This window comes from Rhinolophus hipposideros (assembly GCF_964194185.1).
Source record: "Rhinolophus hipposideros genome assembly, chromosome: 17".
In the NCBI taxonomy this organism is placed as follows: domain Eukaryota; kingdom Metazoa; phylum Chordata; class Mammalia; order Chiroptera; family Rhinolophidae; genus Rhinolophus; species Rhinolophus hipposideros.
In genome coordinates, this window is record NC_138063.1 from 9,745,987 (window position 1) to 9,773,362 (window position 27,376).

The following is a 27,376-nucleotide window of genomic DNA, read 5'->3' on the forward strand; positions in this document are numbered from 1 at the left end:
AGCCAATCCGAACAGCAAAGAAAGAAAAAAAAAAATGAGGATAGTTTAAGAGCCTCTGGGACAACATCAAGGATAACAACATTCACATCATAGGGGTACCAGAAGAAGAAAAAAAGCAAGGGAGTGAGAACCTATTTGAAGAAATGATTGAAAACTTTCCTACCTGGCAAAGGAAATAGACACACAAGTCCAGGAAGCACAAAGAGTCCCAAACGAGATGAACCCAAACAGACCCTCACCAAGACACATTATAATTAACATAGCAAAGGTTAAAGACAAAGAGAGAATCCTAAAAGCAGCAAGAGAAAGGCAACTAGTAACTTATAAGGGAGGCCCCATAAGATTGTCAGCTGATTTCTCAACAGAAACTTTGCAGGCCAGAAGGATTTGGCACAAAATATTCAATGTGATGAAAAGCAAGGACCTACAACTGAGGGTATTCTACCCACCAACACAGTCATTTACAATCATAGGACCAATAAAGAGCTTCTCAGACAAGAGAAAGCTAAAGGAGTTCATCACCACCACCTCTAAGGAATCTTAGAGGGACTTCTTTAAGATAGGGGGAAAAATCAAAATTATGAATAATAAAATGGCAATAGCTACATATCTATTAACAATTGCTTTCAATGTAAATGGATTAAATGCTCCAATCAAAAGACATAGGAAGACTGAATGGATAAGAAAACAAAACCCTTACATATGCTGCCTACAAGAGACTCACTTCAGATTGAAAGATGCACACAGATGGAAAGTAAAGGATTGAAAAAAGTTATTTCATGAAAATGGAAATGAAAATAAACAAAATTAGCTAAGGTAGCAATACTTATACCAGACAAAATAGACTTTAAAACAAGAATGAATAAAGAGAAGGTGGGACATATATATAATGAAATATTGCTCAGCCGTGGAAGAGAATGGGTTTTTACCATCTGGGGCGATATGGATGGACCTTCGGGGTGCTGTGCTGTGTGGAGTATGTCAGACAGAGAAAGACAGTTGCAATGTGATTTCGCTTATATACAGAATCTAAAGAACAAAATAAACAAACAAACAATAAAATCCAGAAACAAACTCATAGCTACAGAAAACATTTTGGTGGTTGTCAGATGGGAGGAGGTTGGGGGTGTGAGTGAGAAAAGGGGAAGGGATTAAGAAGTACTAATTGGTTATTTAAAAGTAGTTATGGGGATGTAGGGTATAGTATAAGGAATATAGTCAATAATAGTGTAATAACTATGTATGGTGTCAGATGAATACTAGATTTGTTGGGGTGATAGATGGGAGGGCGTTGGGAGGCAGGTGAAAAAGGTGAAGGAATTAAGAAATACAAATTGACAGTTACAAAGTCATCATGGGGATGTAAAGCATAGGAATATAGTCATTGGTACGGTAATAACTATGTATAGTGCTAGATGGGTAATAGACTAGTCAGGGGGATTACTTCTTAAATTATATAAATGTCTAACCATTATGCTCTACACATGAAATTAATATAAAATAACATTGAATGTCGACCTTAATTGAAAATTTTTAAAAGAGGGGAAAAAGGTGAAGGGGAATAAGAGATCCAAATTTCCAGGTATAAAACAAATAAGTCATAGGAATGTAATATACACCATAGGGAATATAGTCAATAATATTGTGATAGCATAGTGTGGTGTCAGATGGCTACTAAATTTATCATGATGATCACTTCTTTAGGTGTATAAATGTTGAATAACTATGGTGTACTCCTGAAACTAATACATCATTGTATGTTAGCTATATTTTTAATAAAAATCTTTAAAAAAATAAATAAAATGCATGAAAACAATGGAGAACTTGAAAAAAAGAAAAGCAAATCTCAAATATTTTTGAACCTCTACTATGGGCTAAATACTGGTCTAGACGTAGTCGAGAGTGAGGCAATTTCCCTCCTATCTGATTTATATACTCCTTTTGCAGATATTGTATACATTGAACAAATAAATAGGGAAAGTGGAGCTGTTCAAACTGAAATGAACTTAATGAGTAGAAATTTAGTAAATATTTATAATGCCTGATTGAAATAGCCCATGAACTATTTTACCAGTAGGATTCGAGATGAGATTTACAAATTACGTGCCATACACCTACCACTCCATCCACTCCCCTCCAAGCCTGCCATCTAGTGATAGGAAGGGGAACTGCAGCAATACATCTACAGCCTCAAACCTAGTCAGTCAGCTCAAAATGGGGATTACAGGACTTAACTTTAAGAGGAGCTGTGGCAGAAGCAGAGTTAGAACTGGGTCTCTAAATTGCCAAGCTAACTTCTCCTCCAAAGTCCACAAATGCACTGAGTAACGTGATAGCAATAACGCAGAAGATAAAGCACGGACGCTAAAGCCGAGCTGCTTGTGATCAAATCTTGGCCCAAGAGCTAACAGTGCGACCTTGGACAAGTTACTGACATTCTCAAAGTCTCAGTCAGAGTGATCTAGAGACAGCAGATACAGTTGTGGGGATCACAATGGTAAAAGACTTCCAGTGGTGCCCGGCATGTAGTAGTACCTCAATAAATGAGCTCTTGCTGCTGTTGTCACCACGGTCTGCCATAGCGTAGATTGTATCTTCTACGCATTTCATGTTACTGTTGCACCTGCCGATTGACAAAGAGCTTGTAACTTTAGTGTAAACGCTGAATAAAATTTAGCTGAACAATTGGCAACACTGGTTGCATTATTTAACACAATGCAGCTTTGTTTTGGAGATAGATGCCAAAAGACTCGTGATCATCCCAAACAATTTACTGTATTCGAATGGTGTCCTAACACAGCAGCCCCCACTACACAGCTCAGCTCCCTGTCATCAACACCTTGCGCTCAGACAGGTTGAAAATCCCTGCAGCATTGTTGCCATGGGTCAGCTGACCTCAGTGGTCACTGACGCTTGTCAACTGTAGGTTAGATGTTCTGGGGAATCCAGCTGAACACAAGGTGTATCTTAAACCATCTTAAACATCTGATGTATGTGGGAGAATACAGGCTCTTTCATCTCCTTTATCAGAAAAGATCATGTATGTAGAAATAAAACCCTTTTCCACACTGCAGCCTAGGGCCATCTTAATTTAATTATAAGTGAATCCTATTAGAATTGTTGGCTGAGCTCTGCCATGGACCAAGCTCATTGCATTATCCTGTCTAGCATATCTTATTCAGACCAATGATCTTCACTTTTCAACTCTGGAACATAGTAGGCACTGGAAACATTGAAGTATTTAAGGAACGAATTCCTTAATTCATTCAACTGATATTTAAGAGCATCTATTATGCTCCAGGAATTATTGGCATTAGAACAAAAACAAACAAACAATTTCTTTTTAAAAACCTGCCCTCCAGAATTTCATATAATAGTGGGGAGAGATTCTCAATAAACAAAATATATAATGAAAGTAATAAGTGCTAATGAGAAAAGTAAAAGAGGGAAGAGGGATTGTGAGCATGTATTGAGGTAGCACTTTAGAGAGAAGCCTGGGGGCTGATATCTGTAAGTGAGAATTAGGAGTGGGGCTGGGGTCCCAGAAGGATGCCTGTGGTTACATAGGAATACCAGTGGGGTGGGCATGTATGAAGAAGAGGTGAGGGAGCCCACTGGAGCCTATCTGCATGAGGAACCAAGGAGCACGCTGGGAAGAGGTCATGCTCAAGAGGAGAGTCAGGGTGTCCATGACCCAAGGATAATGGCTCAGGTTTAGAGATGAAGGGCAACTATGGAAGCAGCCCACGGGTGTGCTCAGGTCACGTTCCTCCCACACTTGAGCCCGAGTCTCAGGAGAAAAGTCTTCATGGGACAGTACAAATAGCTTCTGCACCATCCCTGAATAAGACCAGAGACCAAGGCAGCCCTGCTTGGGAACGATGGGGTGGCACACAGCGGGTAGCTGGTGAGAGTTTTCCCGTGCCAGCTTCCACGTCGAGCACTGAAATGCCTCCCCACACCTTAGGCCCTTTGGGCAGGAGCAGCAGCTCCAAGAGCTCAGGGAGTCTTGGCCCAATGAAGTAGTACCAACAGAGGATGGCACCTTGATGGCCTTGGTGGCACAATCACAGGCTTCATCATTGCTCTGCAGCCCCAGAGATAGGGGAGCAGATTCCACACTGAGCTGCCAATGAGCTGGAGGAGAGTGGGGAATCCCAGACATAGCCAGGGAACTAGGGAAGTGAGGAGTGGAATTCTGAAGGACCACAATAACTAGGGAGATTAAACGCAAGACATTATTAGTTCCATGTCATCTGGGAGACGCTGACCATACAAAGTCAGACAAAGATTTAGCAAACATGAAGCAACATTTTAAAAATAAATCTGTATAGATTGCATATAGAACCTGGAAACCCTGCCAAATCCCAGTTTGGTAAATGTCAGCCAACAGTCTTATTATGTCTTAACAAAGGGTCTTTTCAACATTGATGAGCAAAAACGCTTGGGGACCAGACTTGGAATTCTTGGCATAGGTGTATCAGAGCTGTTGTGGGTGAATCTGACTCATGTCCACATCACTGGACAATTCCATCACCCAATTAATCATCCCAATTGTGTCTTCTCTGTCACACCTAAGTTGTCCAAGATGCTATCTATGTGTAACCCAAATAAACCATGAACGGGCATTTCATCCCCACCTCTACACTGCTCTAATCCTGCTAAAGTGATTGTTAACATGGAAAATGCTCCCCTGTGATTTATTTCATGTAAAGATGGCCATTTGGAAGCCCAAGTGATCTTCCGAGAATGCAAATCTGATCGGGTCACTTCCTCGGAAAAGAACCTTCACTCCCTGAAATGGCTTACAGGGCTCACCACTGAAAGGACCCCACCCATCACTCCATCCTCGTGGCTTGTCCTTGCCAATAATAAATAGACTTCTCACGGCAGCCATCACCCATTGTCATTACTATGCTAAAGTCTGCCTTCTCTGCTTGCATAAGCTTACATAAGCTTACAAGAACAGAGGCTCTCTGTTATTCACTGTATATATCTATGGCTTAACATGTTGTTTGGAACTTAATAGGTGCTCAAGAAATATTTCTTCCAGAAATGAACCAGTGTACCAATGAATAATGAAATGACAAGAATATTTTAAAGTTATTCACTCTGGGGTAGCACATCTGGTATTTAGCTAGAGATTCATATGCTTTTTTGGGGCCGATTACATTGAGCTTTGCTTTCTCTACTGACACAAAGAAGAAACCAATGCCATCTGAGAATCAAAGAAATAGAGCCAGGAGTGCAATTTCTGGGCTCTCGGCCTCATGTGGAAAGGTGCTGGCTCAGGTAGTAAATGGCCATCAACTGTGATTGGATAGCCATCAGCTGTGGGTAGTTGGCTGTCAGCTGTAACCAGTGAGCCATTGGCCACTAATATAACTGCCATGGCTACACTAGCAGCAAATAGGGGCTAACAAGAAGATGGTGGCTGGCAAGTTCAGATTGCAGTTAGCACGGTGGAGTGTGGGTTGCAGATTGCAGAGAAGTGGACGGCAGGTTGTGGATCATGTGGCTCCTGCTTCCTGTGTCTCCAACCCAGCCGCCAGCGAGACTATAGTGGCATGACTCCCCTATCTGTGGTTCTGTGGCTGTTCCTTTTTGGCCTCACCATATCTTGCATTCTTATGTGGGGATCAGGAGCTGATACCCCCTCACGCCACCCTGCATGACATATGGGAACTCTATGGCAAAGATCGGAGGCTGGTAGAGTATCATGGAATTATTATTGCCAGGAGAACTGGGGCCTCCTCCCAACAGTCCATTTTCTGATGCCTTTGATAACTAATGGCCAATAGAATGACTTCAAACCATGGCATAATAGCCAGTAGTACTAAGATAGGGAAACCATATAACTTATCATCCAAACCAGGACATTTTTTGAGAGTGAAATGTGAAGCTATTGATTATTACATAAGGATAATAGAAGTAAGCCAGGTGTCATGCGGGGTCTCTGGTCCCGCTCCCCACACAAGAACACAGGATATGGTGAGGCCAGAAAGGAGCACCAATGGAGCCATTGGTAAGGGAGTCTATATTCTCTCTGGTGGCTGGGTTGGACACACAGGAAACAGGAGCCACATGATCCACAATCCGCCATCCGCTTCTCTGCCAACCAACCAACCAACCCCTTGCTAACTGCAACCTGCACTTGCTAGCTCAGCATGGCAATTATATCAGTGGTTAACGACTAACAGGTCACAGCTGATGGCCATCTACTACACAAACCAGCACCTTTCCACGTGCGATCGAGAACCTGGAAACTGCTCTCTGGGATTCTGTCTTCACACTAGGACTGAGCCAGTAATACCAAATTTTTTGTCATTCCATTAATCCGCACCCATCAAGACACAGCATGTGCGGAATGAGGTAGATTCCTCAAATGCAGAAGTTTGGGGGAGGGGATTTTCCATTTCCCCACCAAGAGTGGTCTCCATTAAGTCTCCATTTCCACCATTTAATTCTGCTCCTAACAATTTTTGAGGAAAAAGAAAAAAAAAGGGAAAACAAAGAAAGGCAGATCTAAAATAAACAAAGGGAAAAGTAAAACTAGACTTATTGGTAAGTACACAGACAAACCTCTCACTGTACCAGTGCCCAAACTGACTTATTTATTTTTTTAGTTTGTCTTTTAAAATTACAGCAATTTAACATGGAGGAGAGACCCCATAGAAGTTGATTTCTACCCCCCGCCCACCATTGATGCACCATGACTCAGAATCTGGTTTGATGCCATTGACTGCCCCCGGGGTGGGGGGGGGAGGTCAGGCTTCCCTGAATATTAACATGTGGACATGAAGGTTGTTAGGAGAGCAGCAATTTTGTCTGAGTCACGGTGACATCGTACGCACCAAACACCGATCTGCAGGCTTGGTGTTCTCACAATAAGAAGGGGAAAAAAGATCACGGATAAGCTAGAAGAACTTTCAAGTACCAGAAGGAATAAAAACAATAGAAATGAAAACAAAATAGAGAATATCTGAGAAAAAAGTAGAGACTTTTTGTTTTTTAAAATCCAGGTAAAGGAGTTCTGTCTCCCTGCTTTCTCCCCTATTTCTTTTCTTTTCTTTCTTTTTTTTTTTTAATTAATAGTCTTTAAGCTTTGGGGAGCACTTTTATGTTTACAGAAAAATTGAGAAGAGAGTACAGACTTCCCATATACATCCCTTATCCCCCACCCCCTGCCAAGTTTTCCCTATTATTAATATCCAGCACTGGTGTGATACATGTGTGACAAATGATGAGCCAATATTATGATGATGATGATTTATTAAGTTAGTAATTAATTAAAACAGTATTATTAAGTAAATTCCATAATTTACGTTAGGGTTCACTCTTTGTGTTGTATATCCAATGGGTGTGGACACATGCATAACGACATGTAACCCCCATTACAGTAGCATACAGAATAATTTCGGCTGTAAGTGGTGGATGGTTAGGTGGTGTCCGTGTCTTGGCTATGGTGAGCAATGCTTCAAAGAACATGCGAGTGCAGCTCTCTCTTCAAGATACTGATTTTGTTTCCTTTGGATATGTACCCAAAAGTAGGTTTGCTGGGTCATATAGTAGTTCTATTATTAATTTTTTGAGGAACCTCCATACTGTCTTCCATAGTGGCTGCACCAATTGAAATTCTCACAAATAGAATACAAGGGTTCCCCTTTTTTCACACCCTCACCAACACTTACATATATATATTATATATATTTTTATATATTATTGTACATTATATATATATACATATATATATATATATATATATATATATATATATATATATATATATCCTACTAGTTGTGAGACGATATCTCATTGTCATTTTGATTGATGTTTCCCTGATGGTTAGTGATGTTGAGCACCTTTTCATGTACCTGTTGGCCGTTTGTATGTCTTCTTTGGAAAAGCGTTTATCCATGTCCTTTGCCCAATTCTTTCACTGAGCTATAACTGACGTGTCACATTAGTTCTTTGAATGCATGAAAATAGCTGTTCTCCCCACCCTAGTACTTGGTGCCCTAAAAGCTCCTGCCTCCACCTACAAAGAGTCAGTGTGACTCCAGCTCCACTCCTGCCACCACACTCCGAGGCTGGCTTAGCAGGGTCTTTCCAAGTCCTCTATCACTGCCCGTACTGGCATTGGTGCTTTTGAAGTCCCCTCTACAAAAATTAATCCCAGCTTTGACTCTAAATTGTGACTTTTCAGCTCAGTGGCTACCCCTTCAAGGGGACTTTGAGGTCCTGAGACCGCAGCTTGTGACTGGACATTCACTCAGAGGCTTTTCAAGGGATGGAGGCCAAGCCAAGTGCCACACAGCTCTGCCTTCGTCACGCTCAGGGTGCCCGGTCTATGTGGTGTCTCTGAACTGCGACAGCACATGCCAGGTGCCATGGAGAAAGATCCAGCATTCAATAGATCGTCTTCATGTGTTGTCTTTTCAGCACATTTAAAGTGAAAAGTAGATGCCAAGAAACAACTCTCACTTTTTCCACCCCCACCATTGTAGCTTCACGTCTCTCCGTTGTACCACAAATAAACCTACTGTGCCTGAGGAGGCTTAGAAGCAGCCAAAGAGCCTTCTAGGTTTATGCCACGTGACAAATGGGTTTGGTAAAGGATCACTAGGAGGGCATGTGCAACACGACAGCCATCCCAATGCTACAAGGCAATTTTATGTGCTGTTTTAAAGAGATATTCTTCAGTTTTAAACTTCGCTGAAGTTGTTGCTTGCTTGCTACTTTATAATATCTTTATTATTACAGAATAAAGTAAACCCATCCTCAATGCCCTGACAGGAAAGGAAAAGCCATTATCAGCGGCCACCATTGTCAATAAAAAAAGAGATAGGCCAATCACCTCCAGAGGGAAGCAATGGCCAGCCAGCTGTGGACCACCTCCTCTAAGACGGGGTGAGGGAGGGAAACTGAGGGGCTCCTCTGCTCTATTCAGACCTCTGAGTGAGTTCGAGAAGAAAGCATTCCCTGAGAGGGCACTAAGGAAGCAGTAAATGTATTATGGCCACTATTACCTGATTACTACTTGATAGTTTTCTTGGGTAGAAAATAAGGAGGCTTTTTTAAATTTTATTTTATTTTAAAATTTTTAAATAAAAATCTTCTGATTTCTGTCTTACTATTCCAAACTTTTGCTCAGTGCATTATGGGAAAGAAGGAAGGAAGGATGAAAAGAAAGAAGGAAGGATAGGAGGGAATGAGGAAGGGAGGGAAGGAGGGAGGAAGGGAAGAAAGGAGGGAAAAAAGAAGGAAGGAAAAGAGGATTTATTGTTCAATTTGCTCAATTTGGGACCTGACAAAACTTTGGCCAAAAATTCCACTGAAATGTTCACTGGATTAAAGTTCTTCTTATCCAAAGTCTCCTTTCATAGGTCATTTAATTGCTGCCGAACATTAAAAGTCTTCAAAGAACTTAAGAAATTTCATGAATTTATTACAGTCAATATAGAATTTTGAACTAAAATTCACGATGTTATATTTACACATGCAAGGAAAATTATATTTTAAAATCCTAACAAAGCTAAAGCCCTTAAATTTGTTTTGTAAAGGTAGAGCAATCGCGTATTCAACAGCTCACTCATATATACAAGTCAAGGAAATGTAATTCTTTAAAATGTTTCTCAATGACTTGATCACATCACCCAGACAACACTCCAATGAGGTCCCAAAGATAAGACAGCCAGAAAAACCTTTTTTTTTGTTTGTTTTGTTTTGTATGTATACCTTCTTCCATGATTACCATAAACTTAGTGTTCACCGACTCATGGAATAAGTTGGGAGAGATCCTAGACCCATTTTGCAGACAAGCAAACTGAGACACAGAGATGTGTGCGGTATGAACTGCTCTTAGTCATGGGTTTGTCCCTGAAACTCCCCTTTGACTCTGAGCCTTCTTCAACCCTATTTGCTCAGGGAGAGGACAGCTTGCCACAGAAGAGGATGGTGTTGGTGTCAATGTGCCTTATGAAGAACAGAAAGGGGTGATTCGCCATGAACTGAGCTCGAATCGGGAGTCTTTTTACGGCAAGGTTGTCCCCAGTCGCTGCTGCTGCCTCAGTGCCCTCTTCATTGACATCCACATATGACTTGTGGATAACCTTTGATAAATACAAACCCTTGATTGGTGATATGCCAGAAAGGTCAGCTTTGATCAGGTTGAAGACATCTGTCATCCCGAGGGATTTTAGCAGGGAATTCAGCTCATACTTGATTTCCAGTTTGAATCGGGGCATATGGACTTCAACATCCCTTTCCATCATGTTGGAAGAACTGGTCCACTCATAAAACGTCTTCACGTTCAACTGCTTCTCTAGCTAAGAGACAAAACACAGATAGGCCCACACGAACCAAACACACGACCTCTGCATTAAATGTTGTTCGTTTTATAATTCTCAGGGCAAATGACTCAATTTCACTGATTTCTTTTCTACCTTTAAATTATTCTCAAGTTATACCTTAAATAAATAGATAGATCGATAGATAGATAGATAGATAGATAGATAGATAGATAGATAGATAGATAGATAGATAAATCTTGCATTCAACCACATCTTCCCTTTTCTATTGTCTACTTCTTATGGATATTTCATAATTAAACTTCTCCACTGTGTATCCTACACTCTTTTGCCTTAATTTCCTCAGCGTGTAAGCTTCACCTAAATTCCCTCTATTGCCTCTGCAGTCATTATGTTCCCGTTGCCTGGATGAACTCATCCTTTTCTTCTTGGTTCTCATATCTGAAACATTTACTGGCGCCCTCCTTGGTGGACTTATTTCTCCTTTGGCTCCCATGATGCCAGGATCCCCTTGTTCCACTCTGTTTTAATCCCCTCATGTCCGTACTGCTGAAGCTAAAGTCTGACAGCCCTGAATTCAACGCCCCCATCTATACTCAAATTTCCCAAATGGCCTCACAACCCTCCTCTCCACTTCTCACTCTCCACCCAGTTCTGTAAGTTTTTGTAAACTCTTCAGACTTCCACCCTTGAGCATGTGAAACTCTCGACAAGCCTCCCCACAGCTCCAAACCGATTTGTCAAGCCCCATCATTCTTCTACTACAAGAGCTGAAAACTTTTCTGTCACCTTCTCACCACCCTGACAATATAAAAGCAGACATGAACTATAAAGGCAGTTTCTCTTCCTAACTATCTTTTCCTTTTGTCCTTGTCAGCCCTCATCGAAGTTGCCATGACTTTATGACACAACCCCATCTCACGGCCCCATACTTCTAACGCATTTGCACGCGCTCTCTCCTCTGGTTAGGACAATATCCATGTGTGCATATCAACATCCACGAGACCCTGGAAGCTCAGCTGGTCTAAGAAACTGTCACCCTGGCAGAGCTCTGGATGGTCCCAGCAAGGGAGAGGAGAAGGAGTGGTCCCTCCATCCCAGTGGCTGGTCTGCTCTGTGCTAGGCAGCTGGGACTGCAGCCAAGAAGAGAGGGTTAGACCCAAAGCCCCGCCACCACCATGACCTCTTCTCTGTGGCTGTGGCACGGATTTCGCCAAAAAACCGGGACACTAAAAATGGTGGCTAGCCCACGAAAGCATGTCACTTTGGGATCAGCAATACTCCTCCTGAAAAGAAGACGGCCTCATCAGATTTCTGTAGACTGGGAGCCCAACCGGCTTTACAGTTTCATTACTATACAAAGATGTTTTTCCCAAGTGTCAAATGACCAATGCGTGTGTATATTTGTACAATATGGCACTTTGGCCGATTCTATGTAGGAATAGATTGTCCTCTCTAAAAATATATAACCCAGAAGACAGGGACCAGGTGTTCCCCCTTTACTCTCACAGCTGCCTAGGGTAAAACCCCATAACCTGGAGCAGGATTGAATTAGTGACCACCGTCCTGACATCATGGGATACACACAGGTGGGGGGAGTGTGTGTGTGTGCGTGTGTGTGTGCACACACGCATACTTTCACTGCATGTTAGCAGTCTTGTAGCTTTACCTGTTCTAGAGTGGCCGTGCCTCCTGGAAGCAGAATAATCATGCTTAGTTTCTTGTTAACATAGGGCAGCTCAAGAACTTGCATCTGAGGCTCCTTTATGAAGGCCAGTTTGAATGTTCCAGTTTGATGCATCATTTCCACAATTACACTTTTACCCTGTGTTTTTTTAAAAAAAAAAAGACTGTAAATAGATGGCACTTACATGAGTGTATGCACATACATGTATACTGATTTTCTTGCAGAAGGTAAACATCTGCATTTACACTCTAAAGGCATGGGTAAAATATAAACTACAAAATACACCCATTATTACTTTCCTTTGCAAAGGTTATGATTTTTTTTAAATTTCAAAATAAGTCCTTGTTAGAACTTGCATAATTCAAATAGTATATACATAGTAATAAAAAACAATACTACAAGGTCTGACAATTAAGTTCCGAACTTGTTGCAACAATGTCGCTAACTTTTTCTGATATCAGGGGGATTATTCATTATTAATTTGTGCCAGCTGGACAAACAGTTAACCAAGTTTGCTATTTGGAAGTGCTGAAAAGGCTGCATGAAAAAGTTAGACGACCTGAACTTTTCACCAACCATTCATGGCTCTTGCATCACGACAATGCACCAGCTCACACAGCACTGTCTGCGAGGGAGTTTTTAGCCTGTAAACAAATAACTGTATTGGAACACCCTCCCTACTCACCTGGTCTGGCTCCCAATGACTTCTTTCTTTGCCTGAAGATAAAGAAAATATTGAAAGGGAGACATTTTGATGACATTCAGGACATCAAGAAAGACACGATGACAGCTCTGATGGCCATTCCAGAAAAAGAGTTCCAAAATTGCTTTGAAGGGTGGACTAGGCACTGGCATCGGTGCATAGCTTCCAAAGGGGAGTGCTTCAGAGGTGACCATAGTGTTATTCAGCAATAAGGTATGTAGTACTTTTTCTAGGATGAGTTTGTGAACTTAATTGTCAGACCTTATACATCTGTTTGCCAAAACAAAGCCAGGGTTTCCAGGTAAAATGAGTTATGGGGGAAAATAATATAATAGAATCATTTCCTTTTTTATTTCAATTAGAGACTCTGTAGGAGAAGAATAATTGTTTCGTTGTGCTGCTAGAGGAAAGAACCAGAGTATTTATGGGGAAAATGCACATATAAGAGAACAGTAAGAAAAGAACAGGCTTTCTTCTCTTCCAGGGCATTCCAGTGTCTGAAGTCTCCACTTAGGTGCCTAGTGAGAAAGGTTACTCTCACTTCATAAGGAAAAATAAAAATAAAATTCATAGAAAATACAATTAAAGGAACTTGCGGAAACCTAGACCTGTATTTTCACTAATGCTTTCCAAATTGTCCTTAAACAAGTACTGTTTCTTAATTGTCCTTAAACAAGTACTGAATAAAATTCTCAAAAATTTATCATCGATCTGAAAATGAAATACGTACCTCACTTAGCTGAAATGGGGTTTTAATCGTCTCTCGTTCCTGAAATTTATTTTGCCATTGTCCTTTGAAATAGATGGCATTCACCAGGACCATTACAGAGGAAGGGTCAATGGTGCCCTCTCCAAAGAGGTTTGCAATTTTTCCTTGTAAAAAAAATAATAAAATCGGTAATGTTTTTGGATTTGAACTTCTTGATGATAAACAGTTGAATAGTCACAAGAAACTTGGAACCATTTCTTTTTTAAGGCTAATTGTACATTCTAGATTCCAGAAGAACTCTTTTATCTCTTAGTCATAAAACCTGTCCTTATCATATGAAGTTTGTTTCAAAACCTTTTTATGCTTTGTTATTTCTAATCAAAAGATGGCATCCAAGGTATAGCTAGCATATTCACTATGGCTCAATTTGTCTCATTATCTAACTATAGCCAATGTTTTCTTATACATTACTGTTTGTTTAGAAAGTTCTTTAATAATTTCTCATGGCTTCCCTTTAATATTTATCAGGCTTTAATACTTCCCAGCAGCTCACCACACAAATATGTTAAGTATTCAAAAGAGTCGTTCATTCTTTCAATGTACTACTAACATTACTGTATCATAAGGAAATACCAATACTTGAAGTAAATATGTATCTGAAAATCAAGATTTAAAAAATATCCCAGCAGTTGCTTGCTTCATAAATATACTGATCAAAATTGAACACGGATCCTTCTTGGTGCATTTGGGTTCATTGCAATTTATGAAAACGTTTTTTGGAATGTAATCTGTCATACAATGTGCAACATGAGGATATCTGGAACATCAGGCTCTCAACTTGATGAGAGTTTTAATTTTCATTGAATTTCTGGACCTAACACAATACCTAGTATGTGATAACAATAGCTAACGTTAAGTGTCCCAACCACATACTTTGAATAAATGGGTAAATAAATGTATAAATGAAGGATTAGATAAAACTAATATTTTAAATAAATATACAGCAGGTGGGTCCCTAATGCACACACACGCATGGCAGACAACACTAATCAATCTATTCATTTATGTTAAAACTATTTTAAGAGACTTCTGTGAGCCAGGCACTATTCTAGGTGCTACAGCACTAAACTGAGGCTCAAACACTAAACTGGACAGACGAAACTCCCTACCATCCTGGAGTTAACATCCTACTGACTCACTTGTGGGCCTTTCCAGGTAAACTTAGTTTAAGCCTCAGACTCTTTCTCAACACAGAGTTCCCAGGCAGCCATCAGCAGTGGGTCAGAGTTCGCAAAGAGATAAAACACATTTTCCTCTGCTATTCTAAATAAATTAACAGATCCGACAAATGGGTAGACCTTTCCAAGCATTTTCTAACTTAGAATTGAATAGATATATATACATATTTTAATCTGGTCACCTATTTTTAAACTTAAACGACAAGCACCAGTCTGTCAGTCAACAAGATACTATTGAGAGCTCAATAGTTAAGTAATATTAGACACAAATATGTTAGAAAACATGGTATTTATATTCAGAGAAGTATTTATCTTCTATTACTAACTTATATTACTAACATGCTCTTCATAAATACAATTAGCTCTAATTTCATGCTTTGTTGTTATTTCACCCTAATTTTAATTTGTTATTTAATAAACTTAAGTCTCTCACATATCAGGGAATATAATTATCTATATTCCAAGACTTCAGAAATTAATGATACAATGTTGGTGGCACAACCACACACAGAGGGATTATTTCAACACGGTAATTTGACTTTACCTGTCCAGTGGGGTATGCCATCGGAACAAAAAGAACTTCAAAAAAGATCTCAAGCTACTATTGTTGGTTGTTCCATTAGTATTGCTATTTTGAATGAAGCAAAGTATATATGGTTGAATGAAGTCATTGTGCAATAATATTGGTGAAACTGAAAACTGGAATTTTTAGGATAAGGCAAAAGAGAAATACAAGTAAAAGGGGCAAGGGGCTATTAAGTAAAAATCCTGTGAATCTGAATTTGAATTGGTAATATTAGTAAGAAATTAAAATTTCTAAATATATTTCACCTAAATATACGCATTTCCTAGTTATGTCCCCTGAGAAGGCCTAGAAACAAGGATGAAACCAGTAGCCATCAGCACTCCAGTGAATGGATAATTTGGGATCTTCACTAATATACAATATATAAACTTCTCAATAAGTAGGTATATTTCAATCAAAAAAGTTTATTTTAAAACTCAAGATTTAAGGAGCATATTAACCAATTGCAATGTACCAATGTTATTTGGGTCCTGATCCAAACAAAATAAGAGGCAATAGAGGGAATATGAAAACTCACTGAATATTTGTTAATATTAAATGATTATTTGAAATTTTCTAGGTATAAAAATGGGGTAGTGGTCATATTTTTAAAAAAACCTGTGTTTTTGAGAGAAACAAACTAAAAGATATACAGAAAAAAAATGGTGTGATATCTGAGATTAGCTCCAAAATCATCTGGAAGAGGTGGTGGGAAAAGGGCACGGGTATAGACAAATAATATTAGCCTTACGTAATAAATATTGCAGCTGAGTGACCAGTAAACAAGGATTCATTATATTATTCTTTTTACTTCTTTAACTTTTTCCTTAACTCGATTTTTTGAAAGAAATGAGCACATCTTAGGTATCAATACTTAATGTTCCATTTTTAAAAAGAAATATTAATAATATATAGGGTTTATTTTTAAATTGTGAAAGGTAGACGTAAAAAGTAACTAAATTTAACTGCAGAATGTAGGACAATACTTCTATAAGGTAGCAATGGTGTTCTTCTCATTCTCAGTCACTTAGCTAGTTCAGTTAGGACAAAAGCTTGTAAGAGATATTCCAAAATATCCCCCCATTTCCTCCATTGTTGGTCTGCCTATGTCAGTTTCTGCACCTCACCCAGCTTCCTCATTTGCACTGACTCAGGGAGGTTATCAACACAGCAGAAATAAAGTGACAAAGCCTCACCATGAGTTTTATTTTTAACCCAAGCATTGATAGTTTGCCTCGTTTCTTCCGTAGACCGTTCAAAATCAACCGTTTGCAGCCTGGTTTGATACAGTTTCTCAGAACAGCGTAAATATTTCTGTAAAAGAAAGGACAATGGCACAACACAAAAACAATGTAAGGCAAGCAAAAATCTACAGCTCAATGTATTCTAAAATAATAACACTCAAGAAAAGCCACTCATGTATATATGTCTGAAAGGAAGGAGAATCCATATATCCGTATTCTTATAATAAAACAAAGACATTTAACCAGATCAAAGAGATTTCCCCAAAAAATGCTCCAAAATGTTTGGTTGTTACTTCTGTTATATCATGGGCATTCTTAGTTTTAAAACCTTCAAAGCAAAATGAGAAACTGCAGTATAGCACCTACCTATTCACTCTATCCCTACTCTTTCCTCCTCAAAGCAGAAAAACAAGAGTTACTGCTCTAACATTCCAGACAGGAAAACTGAAGACGAGGGTGAGTAAGTGATTTGCTTGTTTGAGGTCTAACAGAAGGTTAGGTATATTTCAAGATCCTCATATGACACCATAAATAAAATTAATAATAATATTCTCTAATATAGAGAGTTGACTTCATGTAAAACATGAACAAAAATATCTTAAGGAATTCACTAGTTTATTCACATATGTTATCCAATTAAAAGTTACATACGTCAAAAGCAACATTCTTGAGACCTTGGGGAGATACCTCCAGAGTCGAGCAGGACCCAGTGCCCCACCATCAAGATTGAGGGTGATACAGGACTTAGAAATATGACACGCATGAAAGTGGCTGTCTGGGGTCTGTCTTGCCGTTTGTTTAACTGGGTTCTTTTATGCCTAAATCCAGTGTGGAACATAAGGAAAGCGTAACTAAAAGTAAAATCTGGGCGTTGTATAATTCTTGTCCTGAGCTGGGTCCAACAGGAAGTTTTTCCAGACAGAATCCTGGGGTAATAATACCTTATGACACAGATCATGACAATCTTCAGGAGACTAATGAGGAGCTTGTCACTTCAGGAACAGATGCAACCATCATTATCCCAAATCAACATTTATCTACTATCATGTCCAGATCACTATTTTAGGGAGTCAAAAGGATGAGAGTATTCCAACTCCAAGGACCACGAGTGTTAATCCCCACCACTTCCTGCAGTCTTCCTAAAACATTCCCTATATGCTTCTAGGGCAGTAAAAGGAAACACCTTTGAAACATCTATAGTACCAAGGTGGGCTACTCCAAGTTGCAAATATCCTGACAATCAAAAACTCGTCACATGTAAGACACAGCCTGCACCAGCAGACTAAATTCAGGGCAGCATCCTGCTTAACCCGGCTGGCATAACACCAGTGAAACAAAAGCTATGTCACTGAAACCAGCATTTCACCTCCGTCACATCAGGAAAATGTAGCAATGAAAAACAGGAAGATGGCTTTGGACAGGGATCAAATCCAAGCTTTGCCACTTAATTATCTATGTGAATCTATCAGAATCTGCTTCACAATTGTAGAATGAATGGCAGTTTTGTTCCAATATTTTAGGACTACATAAGGGTAATATGAAAATGCCTATAATGTATTAGAATTTTGGCACATAGTGAACACTCAATAAAACTAGATATATTGCAATGCTGTTGGGAAATGCTATAAATAGTGTTAGAATTTTGTGTCTGAAAAATACTTAGCCTAATCCTCTTATTTTACACTTGATCTTAGCCAAAAGGCCGAGAAGCGATAATCCTCTTATTTTGAAGACAGAAGTGACTTGTCCAAAGTCATATATATAAATGGGAACAGAACTCAGATCTCTTTGCCCCCAGTCTAGGGTCCTTTCCATTAACTCTTGATAATTTGCCATTAAGGAATTTTGAAGAGATGAGAAATATATTTTGTTTTTCTGATCCATACAGGATAATTCTTACCTACTTTGTTTTGTGCTTCATTCCTGGCCTTGGTTCTTAAACAACTTTGGTGATTTTGCAGAGGAAAAGTTTTTATGTGATATTTCACAACTTTAAATTGGGAGTTTGGTCAAACCATTTCATTGAAATTCTAACTCGGGTCAAATTTAATCTCTTAAAGACAAATGTCATACAACTCTTCTTGCTCTTCATTCATTTTGTGGTATGAAATTCAGAGGATGCCAAGAAAGCTGTTGACCGCCATTTCAGATGGACTTACCTGATGGAATGTCATTTCCTTTGTCCCATAGAGTCTGTTGGCAATGCTGAGAGTATAGTTAGCATGTGGCTGGTTGATTTGAGAGAGTAGGACTCCCAACTGTGAGTGAATCCTTCCAGTTTGGCTGCACTGAAGCACCAGTAAACAAAAAATGGAGTATTAAATTGCTTGATTTCTTGCCATTGGAGAGTTATAAATAACATGAAAACAATAACTAGAGATCAAGGCGTTTGCCTCTGAAAAAAATGGCAGTGAATACAGTACTAAAAAAACAGGAGTTAAAGAGTTTAAAGCATTTCCTTCTCTAATTTCCTCTAGCACAATAATCTCAGCACTCTGATTCTGGTTACAGATTGTGTGCAGAATTGTAAGCTATTGCAAAACACACATGCACTTGTCAGCCTCAATGGTTTAATTCAAAAGCAGAAGTTTTCATAAATAAAGAGATCCCACTCAGGTATTCAGGGTGATAATCCAAGTTTTTGCTACATTTGTACCTATGGAATCATTTCTCTATCACACTCCTTTTAATATCTCTGTTTTCTGTTTAATCAAATACTTTTAATCAAACCACTGAACCCAACACTTAAGCTCTTCACTGAACTGACCTTACACACCCATCTGTCCCTCACAGAGCAATCTGGTTAAGCACGCAGCTGTGATGCACCCGAATTCATGGACATGACAGCGGTTATGCTTCTATGTTTTTCCTAAAGGAAAGTTTCCCCAACTATGGGCTGGACAACCCTAACAATCAGTTGGGTTCCGTGAAGCAAGTAGTCTGTGAATCCACGTGCATTTATATATTGCTCAAGCCATCACAGTTGTGTGGGAATTCTGCATAATTTTCACACCGAAAGGATTCCTCCTACTGGAAAGAACTAGAAACAGGTGGTACAATCATGTGGCAAAGCCTCTGGGTCCTTTCTCAGTCCCCTCACGGGTCTGAAAAACCTAACACCCCGCTTCATTATTGCTGTGAGTATCACTATATTAAACTCTCTAGGCTGCAGCAATTATCAGGAAGATCAAAGGAGGAGACCAAGGGGGACATTGCTAGTCCCCAAAGAGGGGCTCTGCCACACAACTCCTCAACCATTATTTCTTGGTGCTCTTGCATTAAGGAGCATTTGGCAACGCAGAAGGAATATTATCTTACCTTAGTTGGGTCTTTAAATTCTGGTTTTAATGATCCTGCAATATGATTAAAGTGAAGCACCTAGAAAAAGCAAGAAGGATCAACTAGCATCAAAAGCAACCTGCAGTCTCTAAAGCTTTACAGTTACAAGTACCTGTTTTTCCATTTCAGATAAAGACCAATAGTAGTAGCTAACATAAGTGATATTATATTCCAAGTCCTGAGCTTTACACATATTATTTAACCCTGCCAACAACTTTATGAGTAGATACTACTATCCCCATTTTCTGTTAGGGAAATTGAGCCCAAGAGAGATTAAGCGACGTGCCCTGGACCATTGTCTGTCAGGGTCCCAGGACTGAGCTGTCATGTGTGAGGCTCTTCGGTTCTTCTCCTTCTATTCACTAAGACAGAGCCCATCCAGGACCATGTAAAACATTGGATGGCTTCCCAGCACAATACCTATTTTAAACACAAGAAAATCATAAAAGTACATCAAAATATGAAAGACAGAAATAATATGTGCAAGTATCCCAGGGCTTGATAAGTGACAGTCTTCTAGGATTTCCCCATCAATAAAATATAAGGGAAATAGATATATGAAAAATCACTGTATATCAGCCTATGTAACCAGAAAACTTATCTTTTCTCTCTTAGTCTCAGTTTCCCCATCTGTAAAATAGGAATAAAAATAGCTACCTGCCACCCAGAGTTGTTAATGAAATTCAAATGGACTAATGAATATTTTTAAGAACTTGATAACTTTTAAAGTGTTATTAAATTTTATTGTAAGTTAAACTTCCAGAGGGCAAATACCATACATGTGCTCTCTATCGGGTTTAAATCACTGAAAAGATGAACTCTAAAGGTAAACTGTGGAAATGTAGTTTGGAAATGTAGTTTGGAAGTACTTCCCACTGGTAGTAAGGAAGATGCTGTATATTGCATGTATTGTGTTATTTTCATTATAATGTATTGCATTATTTAAGCCATTATCCATTTTTAAGAAATAGTTTGCCCAAGATGCGTTCTTCTTTCACAAGATGGCAGAGTTATCTTGGTATAAAGATGTAAGTAATTTGGCTGACTCAGAGAGGGCACATGTAAGACTTCTAGGCTATGGGGACATCCTTGGTGCATTCCATACCTTTTCCATCTGCTCTGCACTGTTTCCTCTGGCACCAAGGAGAATCATACTTAGAGCATAAAGCATACTCAGCGGAGAAAAGAAGACGTTATCTCCTACGTTGTTACTATTTAGCTCTTTGAACACATCAAGGCAAAATTCAACAGTTGCTGTGCTGAGGGAATCCATTTGATGCCGAACACTCCTGAGAACGAAAGAGGGGAAATATCTCAGAATATCACTTCGAGGCACAGATAATATACGGAATTATTACATTTCATGAATTAAAGAGCCTGAGTGCACTGCTTCATGAAAAATTCCATACTCACCAAAATTTTTGAGAAATTAGTAAATGCTAGAGAGGGGAATTCACAGTACTTTTAGATTCTAATGAATAGAAGATTTACTATTCCTTTCAGCCAATAGTTCAAAGCTATCGTGTGTACATTTAAAAGTGATTTGTAATTGTTCTGGAGCACAACAGCAGAAGTAATTAGATCTTTGTGTTCTGAATTTCCTTGCTTTAAGACACTCCTCATCCTGGAATTTATACAGAAAATTTCTCAAGCTAACAAGTTCAGGCAAATGAGATACTTCTCACTAGGCTGCCCACCTTCACAGCCTCAAAGAAGGAGAACACATCCATCCTTGTCATTCTTGCACGAACGAGAAGGTAATCAATCAAGCACCCTTGGGCAACCATCTCTGTTCATTTCTTGTACCCTCCACGAAAGTAAGACCATACTAGCAGACAGGTCATGCCGTAAGAAGATGCTCAAAGCCCTCAGCCCGGGGCCACAGCCATGATGTCAGTGAAAAAATGGAAGACTGGAAGAAGAAAATCTGAGAGAAGAAAAGATGATGCTGGAATATGTTATCTAAGGACAATGGCTTGTCAGGAAGGAAGAGCTTATTTTATTCTGTTCCACAAACATTTCTTGAGCACCACAAACTATAGAGAACTGTAGATACAAGAAATGATCGTGCACATTCCTTGCCCTCAGGGAGCATTCATTCTCCAGGAGCCTCTACTGCCATTAAACACTTTCTTCCTTTAACTTACAGGTCACCATTCTCTCAAGTTCACCACCTGCCTCACTGGGCCACTCCTTCTCAGTCTCTTTCATAGGATCTTTCTCACATTCTCAACCTATGTACATCATAAAACATCAGGATTTAAATCTTAGGCCTCTTCTCTATTTACACTCATACAGGTGATCTCATCCAACTTCTCGCTTTAAGTGTCACTGATATGCTGTTAGCTCCCAAATTTATGTTGCTCCTGAATTCCAAATTCATGATCTAACTGCCTACTCAGCAAGTAGAGACTTGAGTGTCTAACATGTATCTCAAATTTAACATGTCCAAAAACAGACACTTGTCTTCCTAAACCTCTCTCCCGCCTCCTCCCCCAGCAGCCTTCTTCATCTCCGTGAACGGCAGTTCCATTCTTCCATTTCCTCTGGCCAAAAACCTTGGGATCATTGTTAAACTTTCTCAAAAATCCTGTTTTCTCTCTCTTCAGAAATACTCACCATCTGCCCATTTCTCACCCTTTCCAATTACCACCCTGATCAAAGCTATCATCATCCCTCTCCTGGAAGGCTGAACTAGTCTCCTAAGTCATTTGCCTGCGTTTAGTGCTCACCCTCCTCCATTATATTTTCTAGACAAGATAAAGTGAGGTTTTTAAATATCAGTTCATCATATACTAACCGTTTATGGCCTCTGCTCAAAAACTCTAGTGGCTTCCCTTTCTGTCAGAACAAAAGCCAAACCCCATTCTGTGACCAAGGCCCTTCATGATCTGGTCCCTGCAGCCCCCTCAGACTCATCTCCCACCAGTCTCCCACCAGCTCACTCTGGTCCAGCCACATCACCTCCTGCATTCCTTCAACATGACAAGCAGATCCCACCTCAGGACCTTTGCACTTTCTTTTTTTTTTTTTTCCAAGTCAAGTTGTTGTCCTTCCAGTCTTAGTTGTGGAGGGCACAGATCAGCTCCAGGTCCAGTTGCCCTTTCTAGTTGCAGAGGGAGCAGCCCACCATCCCTTGTGGGAGTCGAACCAGCAACCTTGTGGTTGAGAGGACGCGCTCCAACCAACTGAGTCATCCAGGAGGCAGCTCAGCTCAAGGTGCCGTGTTCTATCTTAGTTGCAGGTGGCACTGCCCACCACCCCTTGCGGGACTTGAGGAGTTGAACCAGCAACCTTGTGGTTGAGAGCCCACTGGCCCATGTGGGAATCGAACCGGCAGCCTTCGGAGTTAGGAGCATGGAGTTCTAACCGCCTGAGCCATCGGGCCGGCCCCAAGACCTTTGCATTTTCTATTCCATTTCTGGGATGCTCTTCCCAAAGATTTTCAAATAGTTCACTCATCTCTCTGCTTAGATAGCATCTCACCGAGGCTTTTTAACCATTCTGTTTGAAATATCAGCCCACATCCTTCCAAATATCCTCCATTCCATTGTCCTGGTTTATCTATATTATAGATAGATTTTTTTTATCTAAATATAAATAAATTTACATTTACTTATTTGCACTATATATTATATATTTTTTATTTGTCTTATTATATATGTATGTATTTATATATTATATATACATGTGTTTATATAAATATAAATTAATAGCATTTGTATATATTATAGTGTATGTTATATACTATACATATATTTATTGTCTGATCCTCCTCCCTCTAGAGTAAACCACCATTAAAGGAAGACTTGGTTTTTTTGTGCTTTATTCCAGCCTCTAGAACAGCCCTAGCCAGCCAGCCACTAACTAAATAGCTGTGGAAGGAAGAAATGAAGGAAGAAATTTCAATCCAATCAGTACTATGTATGACACACAGGTGTACACAGAATCCTGTGGAAGCACAGAGGAGAGACACACAGCCAACCTGACAGCTACAGGAAGACTTCCTGGAGGAGGTGATGTTCCTGCTGCTTCTTGAAGAATGACATAAGAGTCATCCAGGTATGTACATGTAGAAAGATCATTACTGACAGAAGGAAGAGCATGAACAGAGATTCAAAAACCTGAAAGAGAAATGTTGTATTACAAGAGCATGAAATAGGATGCCAAAAGTTGTGGGTGGTGGGGCTGGAGATAGGCAGCCTTGTATGGCCCCATGGGGGAGAAATCAGAGACAGCGGTAGACAGCTCTTGAAGGAGTTGGGTCTCCATGCCACCTACATTTTTAAGATTCATCCATGTTACTTTGGAAACATAATCTGTTGCTGCTAAGTACCGTGTTTTTGTGCTTTCACCACATTTTGCCTACGCACTCCTCAGGGACAGACACCCAAATGTCCTCCTAACTCTACAGCATCGCAAAGAGTGCTGTGGTGAGTATGCTCCTACAACCCCCTTAAACACCTGTGTGAGAATTTCTTTGTAAAGGAAACGGCTGAATCCCAGGGTTCATGTATGTGCCAAACACTGTATACACATTCGTCAGAATGTAAGTCTTGCAGGATGGATAATGTTACCCCAGTTTTGCAGATGAGGCAGTGAGAGCTGGGGAATTCACATGCTATAAGTGGACAGGCCATGATGTGAACACAGGCCCATCTCTTCCAAAGCCTATGCTCTTTCCACTGGGCACCATATACTATTCAGTAAGGTTTTTTGTTTTTTTTATTAGATTCAGGTGCACAAGACAAAGTAATACTTAGACGTTTATCGTTTATATGCCTCACCAGACAAGCTTTTATTTGAGATGAAATCATTTTATTTTTGTTGTACTATGATTATTATCCCTATTTTATAACAATAGCATCTACCAGAAAAATTAAGAAGTTTGTCCAAGATAGAAAGCATTAATAGGCTTGGTTCTTCAAAAACTTAAAAATAGAACTGCTTATGACCCAACAATTCTACTTTTGGGTATTTATCTGAAGAAATCCAAAATACTAATTTGAAAAGATATATGCACCCCTATGTTCATTGCAAAGTTATTTACAGTAGCCAAGATATGGAAGCCACCTAAGTGCCCATTAATAGACGACTGGATAAAGAAGAGGTGGTGCAAATATATACCATGGAATATTATCCGGCCATAGAAAAGGAATGAAATCTTAACCATGTGTGGCAACACGGCTGGACCTAGAGGGTATTATGCTAAGTGAAATAAGTCAGACAGAGAAAGACAAATACCATATAATTTCACTTATATGTCGAATCTAAAGAACAAAATAAATGAACAAAACAGAAACAGACTCATAGATACAGAGAACAAACTCATGGTTGCCAGATGGGAGGGAGATTAGGGGGACTGGGTGAAAAAGGTGACAAAATTAAGAAGTACAAATTGGTGGTTACAAAATAGTCGTGGGGATGTAAAATACAGTATAGCACATATAATCAATAATATTGTAATAAATATGTGTAGTGCCCGGTGGGCACTAGACTTATTAGGAGGAAAACTTCATCAATTATATACATGTTTAACCATTATGCTGTATACCTGAAATTAATATAAAATAATATTGGATGTCAACTGTAATTGAAAATTTAAAAAAAAAACTATTTTAAATAAATAAAGATTAAACAACTTGGGGGGAAAAGCATTAATAGGCTTCGTCTGACAGTTAACGATTAATAAATATGGTATTATTTGCCTCACTGCAAAGTAAGATCATATAGTGCTTCAAACAATTTGTTCGCATTACCAGAAAGAAAAACTTTAGGCACAGGTTTTTCTCAAAAATTATTGGGAATACATAAGTAGAATTAATCCATGAACTTTGGTATTTGGCATGATTATTTGCAAGACAGAGTTTTAACTATCATTAACCTAGCACTTAAGATGTCTACTTTCTCCATTTGTTTTCCAAAATTCCACCTTTCTAGCTGTTAGCAGTGTTCCTTCAAAACAGAGAGTCTGCATTAATCTTATATTCAACTGACTTTATGCAGTAAACTTAATTGACAATTTCCTCTCCATTTGGGTGACTGTGTGCACATGTATATATGGATGAAGTTTCAGCTTCTTGAATAATTTTGTCTTCCTCACTAGATTTAACCCTTCTTGAGGGGAGGGAAAATTTACCTGTGAAATTATTGGTGTTTTAAACAATCACTCAGCAATCGATATGTATTAGAGAAATTGACATTCTAAATATTTTACAATGTCTAGTCTAATTAAATGTTACCCAGTCAGTTTCGGGAAAGAGGAACCCATGGAAGACAGAGGTTCCAAAGCACATAGAGAATATAGAGCCCCACCAAAGATGCATGGAACCCAGAGAAGGCTGCTGAGCGAAAGCTGGATGTGGTCCTAGAAATAGAAGGACTTCAAATTGAGTCCCCAAGGAGGGAATGAATTGCAGAAAATTCCTTTAGTGTACCTTTCTGTCTGCTTTTAGGGAGAGAAAAATTCTTCTCTAGCAAAAGAGATGAGTCATTTGGAAGCTGTCAGGGGAGAAAAGGAAAACCAGAAGGATGCCCAAGGCTGTAGCCCTTCTAGGCTGAGAAAGGAGATTTCTCTTCAGAAACTGTGGGGAAAGATCCTGTCTTGGGAGGAGATATTGACACTGAAGGATAACAAGCGGACAGAGGGCCTGGGTGTGTCCTTTGCAGGGAAATACATTTCTAAGACTACGACATAGGCTACGGCTAAGACAAAGATGTCCCCTTGGCTAAGACAACAAGTTCTTACAACCTAACACGCCGACTGGGTATGTTCTTACCCATTTCATAAGAGGCTTTTCTCGTGATTAAATTTACTAGTGCCTCCCTCCCCTGCCCTTATCAGTGCTATTCTTTTACCCTCCCTCTCTACCTTTCAACTTTGTAAATGTCAGGAGAGATTCATTTCCTAGATGTAGTAGGAACTTCAGAATGATGACCCCTTAAAACAAACAGAAATCGTGAGGCTTTTCACCCATTTACAGAGTACACGTATTACTGAAGAGACTAATTTTAAAACTATAAGAAGAAATTGAGGCCCAGAAAAATAAAGGAATTCTTCCCAACACATAAAGTTCTTAATAAGACCAGTCCAGTGGCATTCAGACTTCTAAGGAACTAAGAAATCCTTCATCACACAAGAGGCCACAGCCATGTGTGACGAGATCTGTTTCGAACAAAAGGTGTTAGGAAGTAAGTAGAAAGTATCAACAGAGTTCCATTTTGCTAAACAAATCAGAGATTTGAAATCAAGTCAGCCTGCCTCAAGGATTTTAAAATGCACACTCTCAATGACGCTCAGACATGTTAATGTACTCATAAGGTGTCAGCAAAAGCCACACTTGATTGAAAATTAAGCTGCCTCTCCATTTGGCTCATTACACCCCTGCCCAAATGCCATATTTGACAGCTTCTATCTGTTACCCTTTGACTGCAGCTGAAACCACAAAGTTCAGAGGAACTTCTCTTTACCTTTGCTGCTTTCTGGTGCTGAAGTGGGCAGTTTGGTAGGTGAAATTGTTGCAGCGTCCCTGAAGAGGAAATATAAAGCCTTTACTTTCTGCCCCTCCCTTTCCATTTGTG

The 27,376-nt window shown here is 39.5% G+C and overlaps 1 protein-coding gene across 2 annotated transcripts; it reads right to left on the minus strand.

Moving 5' to 3' along the window:
* Positions 1 to 9,923: 9,923 nt before the first annotated feature.
* Positions 9,924 to 27,371, minus strand: SERPINB11 (serpin family B member 11; the record flags this gene model as incomplete). Of its 2 annotated transcripts, XM_081078544.1 has the most annotated exons (8): positions 9,924 to 10,328; positions 11,980 to 12,135; positions 13,431 to 13,573; positions 16,409 to 16,526; positions 18,616 to 18,744; positions 19,775 to 19,834; positions 20,901 to 21,084; positions 27,256 to 27,371. In XM_081078544.1, the coding sequence occupies 8 exons, from the start codon at positions 27,369 to 27,371 to the stop codon at positions 9,924 to 9,926; spliced, it is 1,311 nt and encodes a 436-aa protein (XP_080934670.1). The 2 variants fall into 2 exon arrangements, with proteins under 2 accessions (XP_080934670.1, XP_080934671.1); XM_081078545.1 differs by lacking the exons at positions 13,431 to 13,573; positions 16,409 to 16,526; positions 27,256 to 27,371 and having other exon boundaries at positions 20,901 to 21,068.
* Between the last annotated feature and the right edge of the window lie 5 nt (positions 27,372 to 27,376).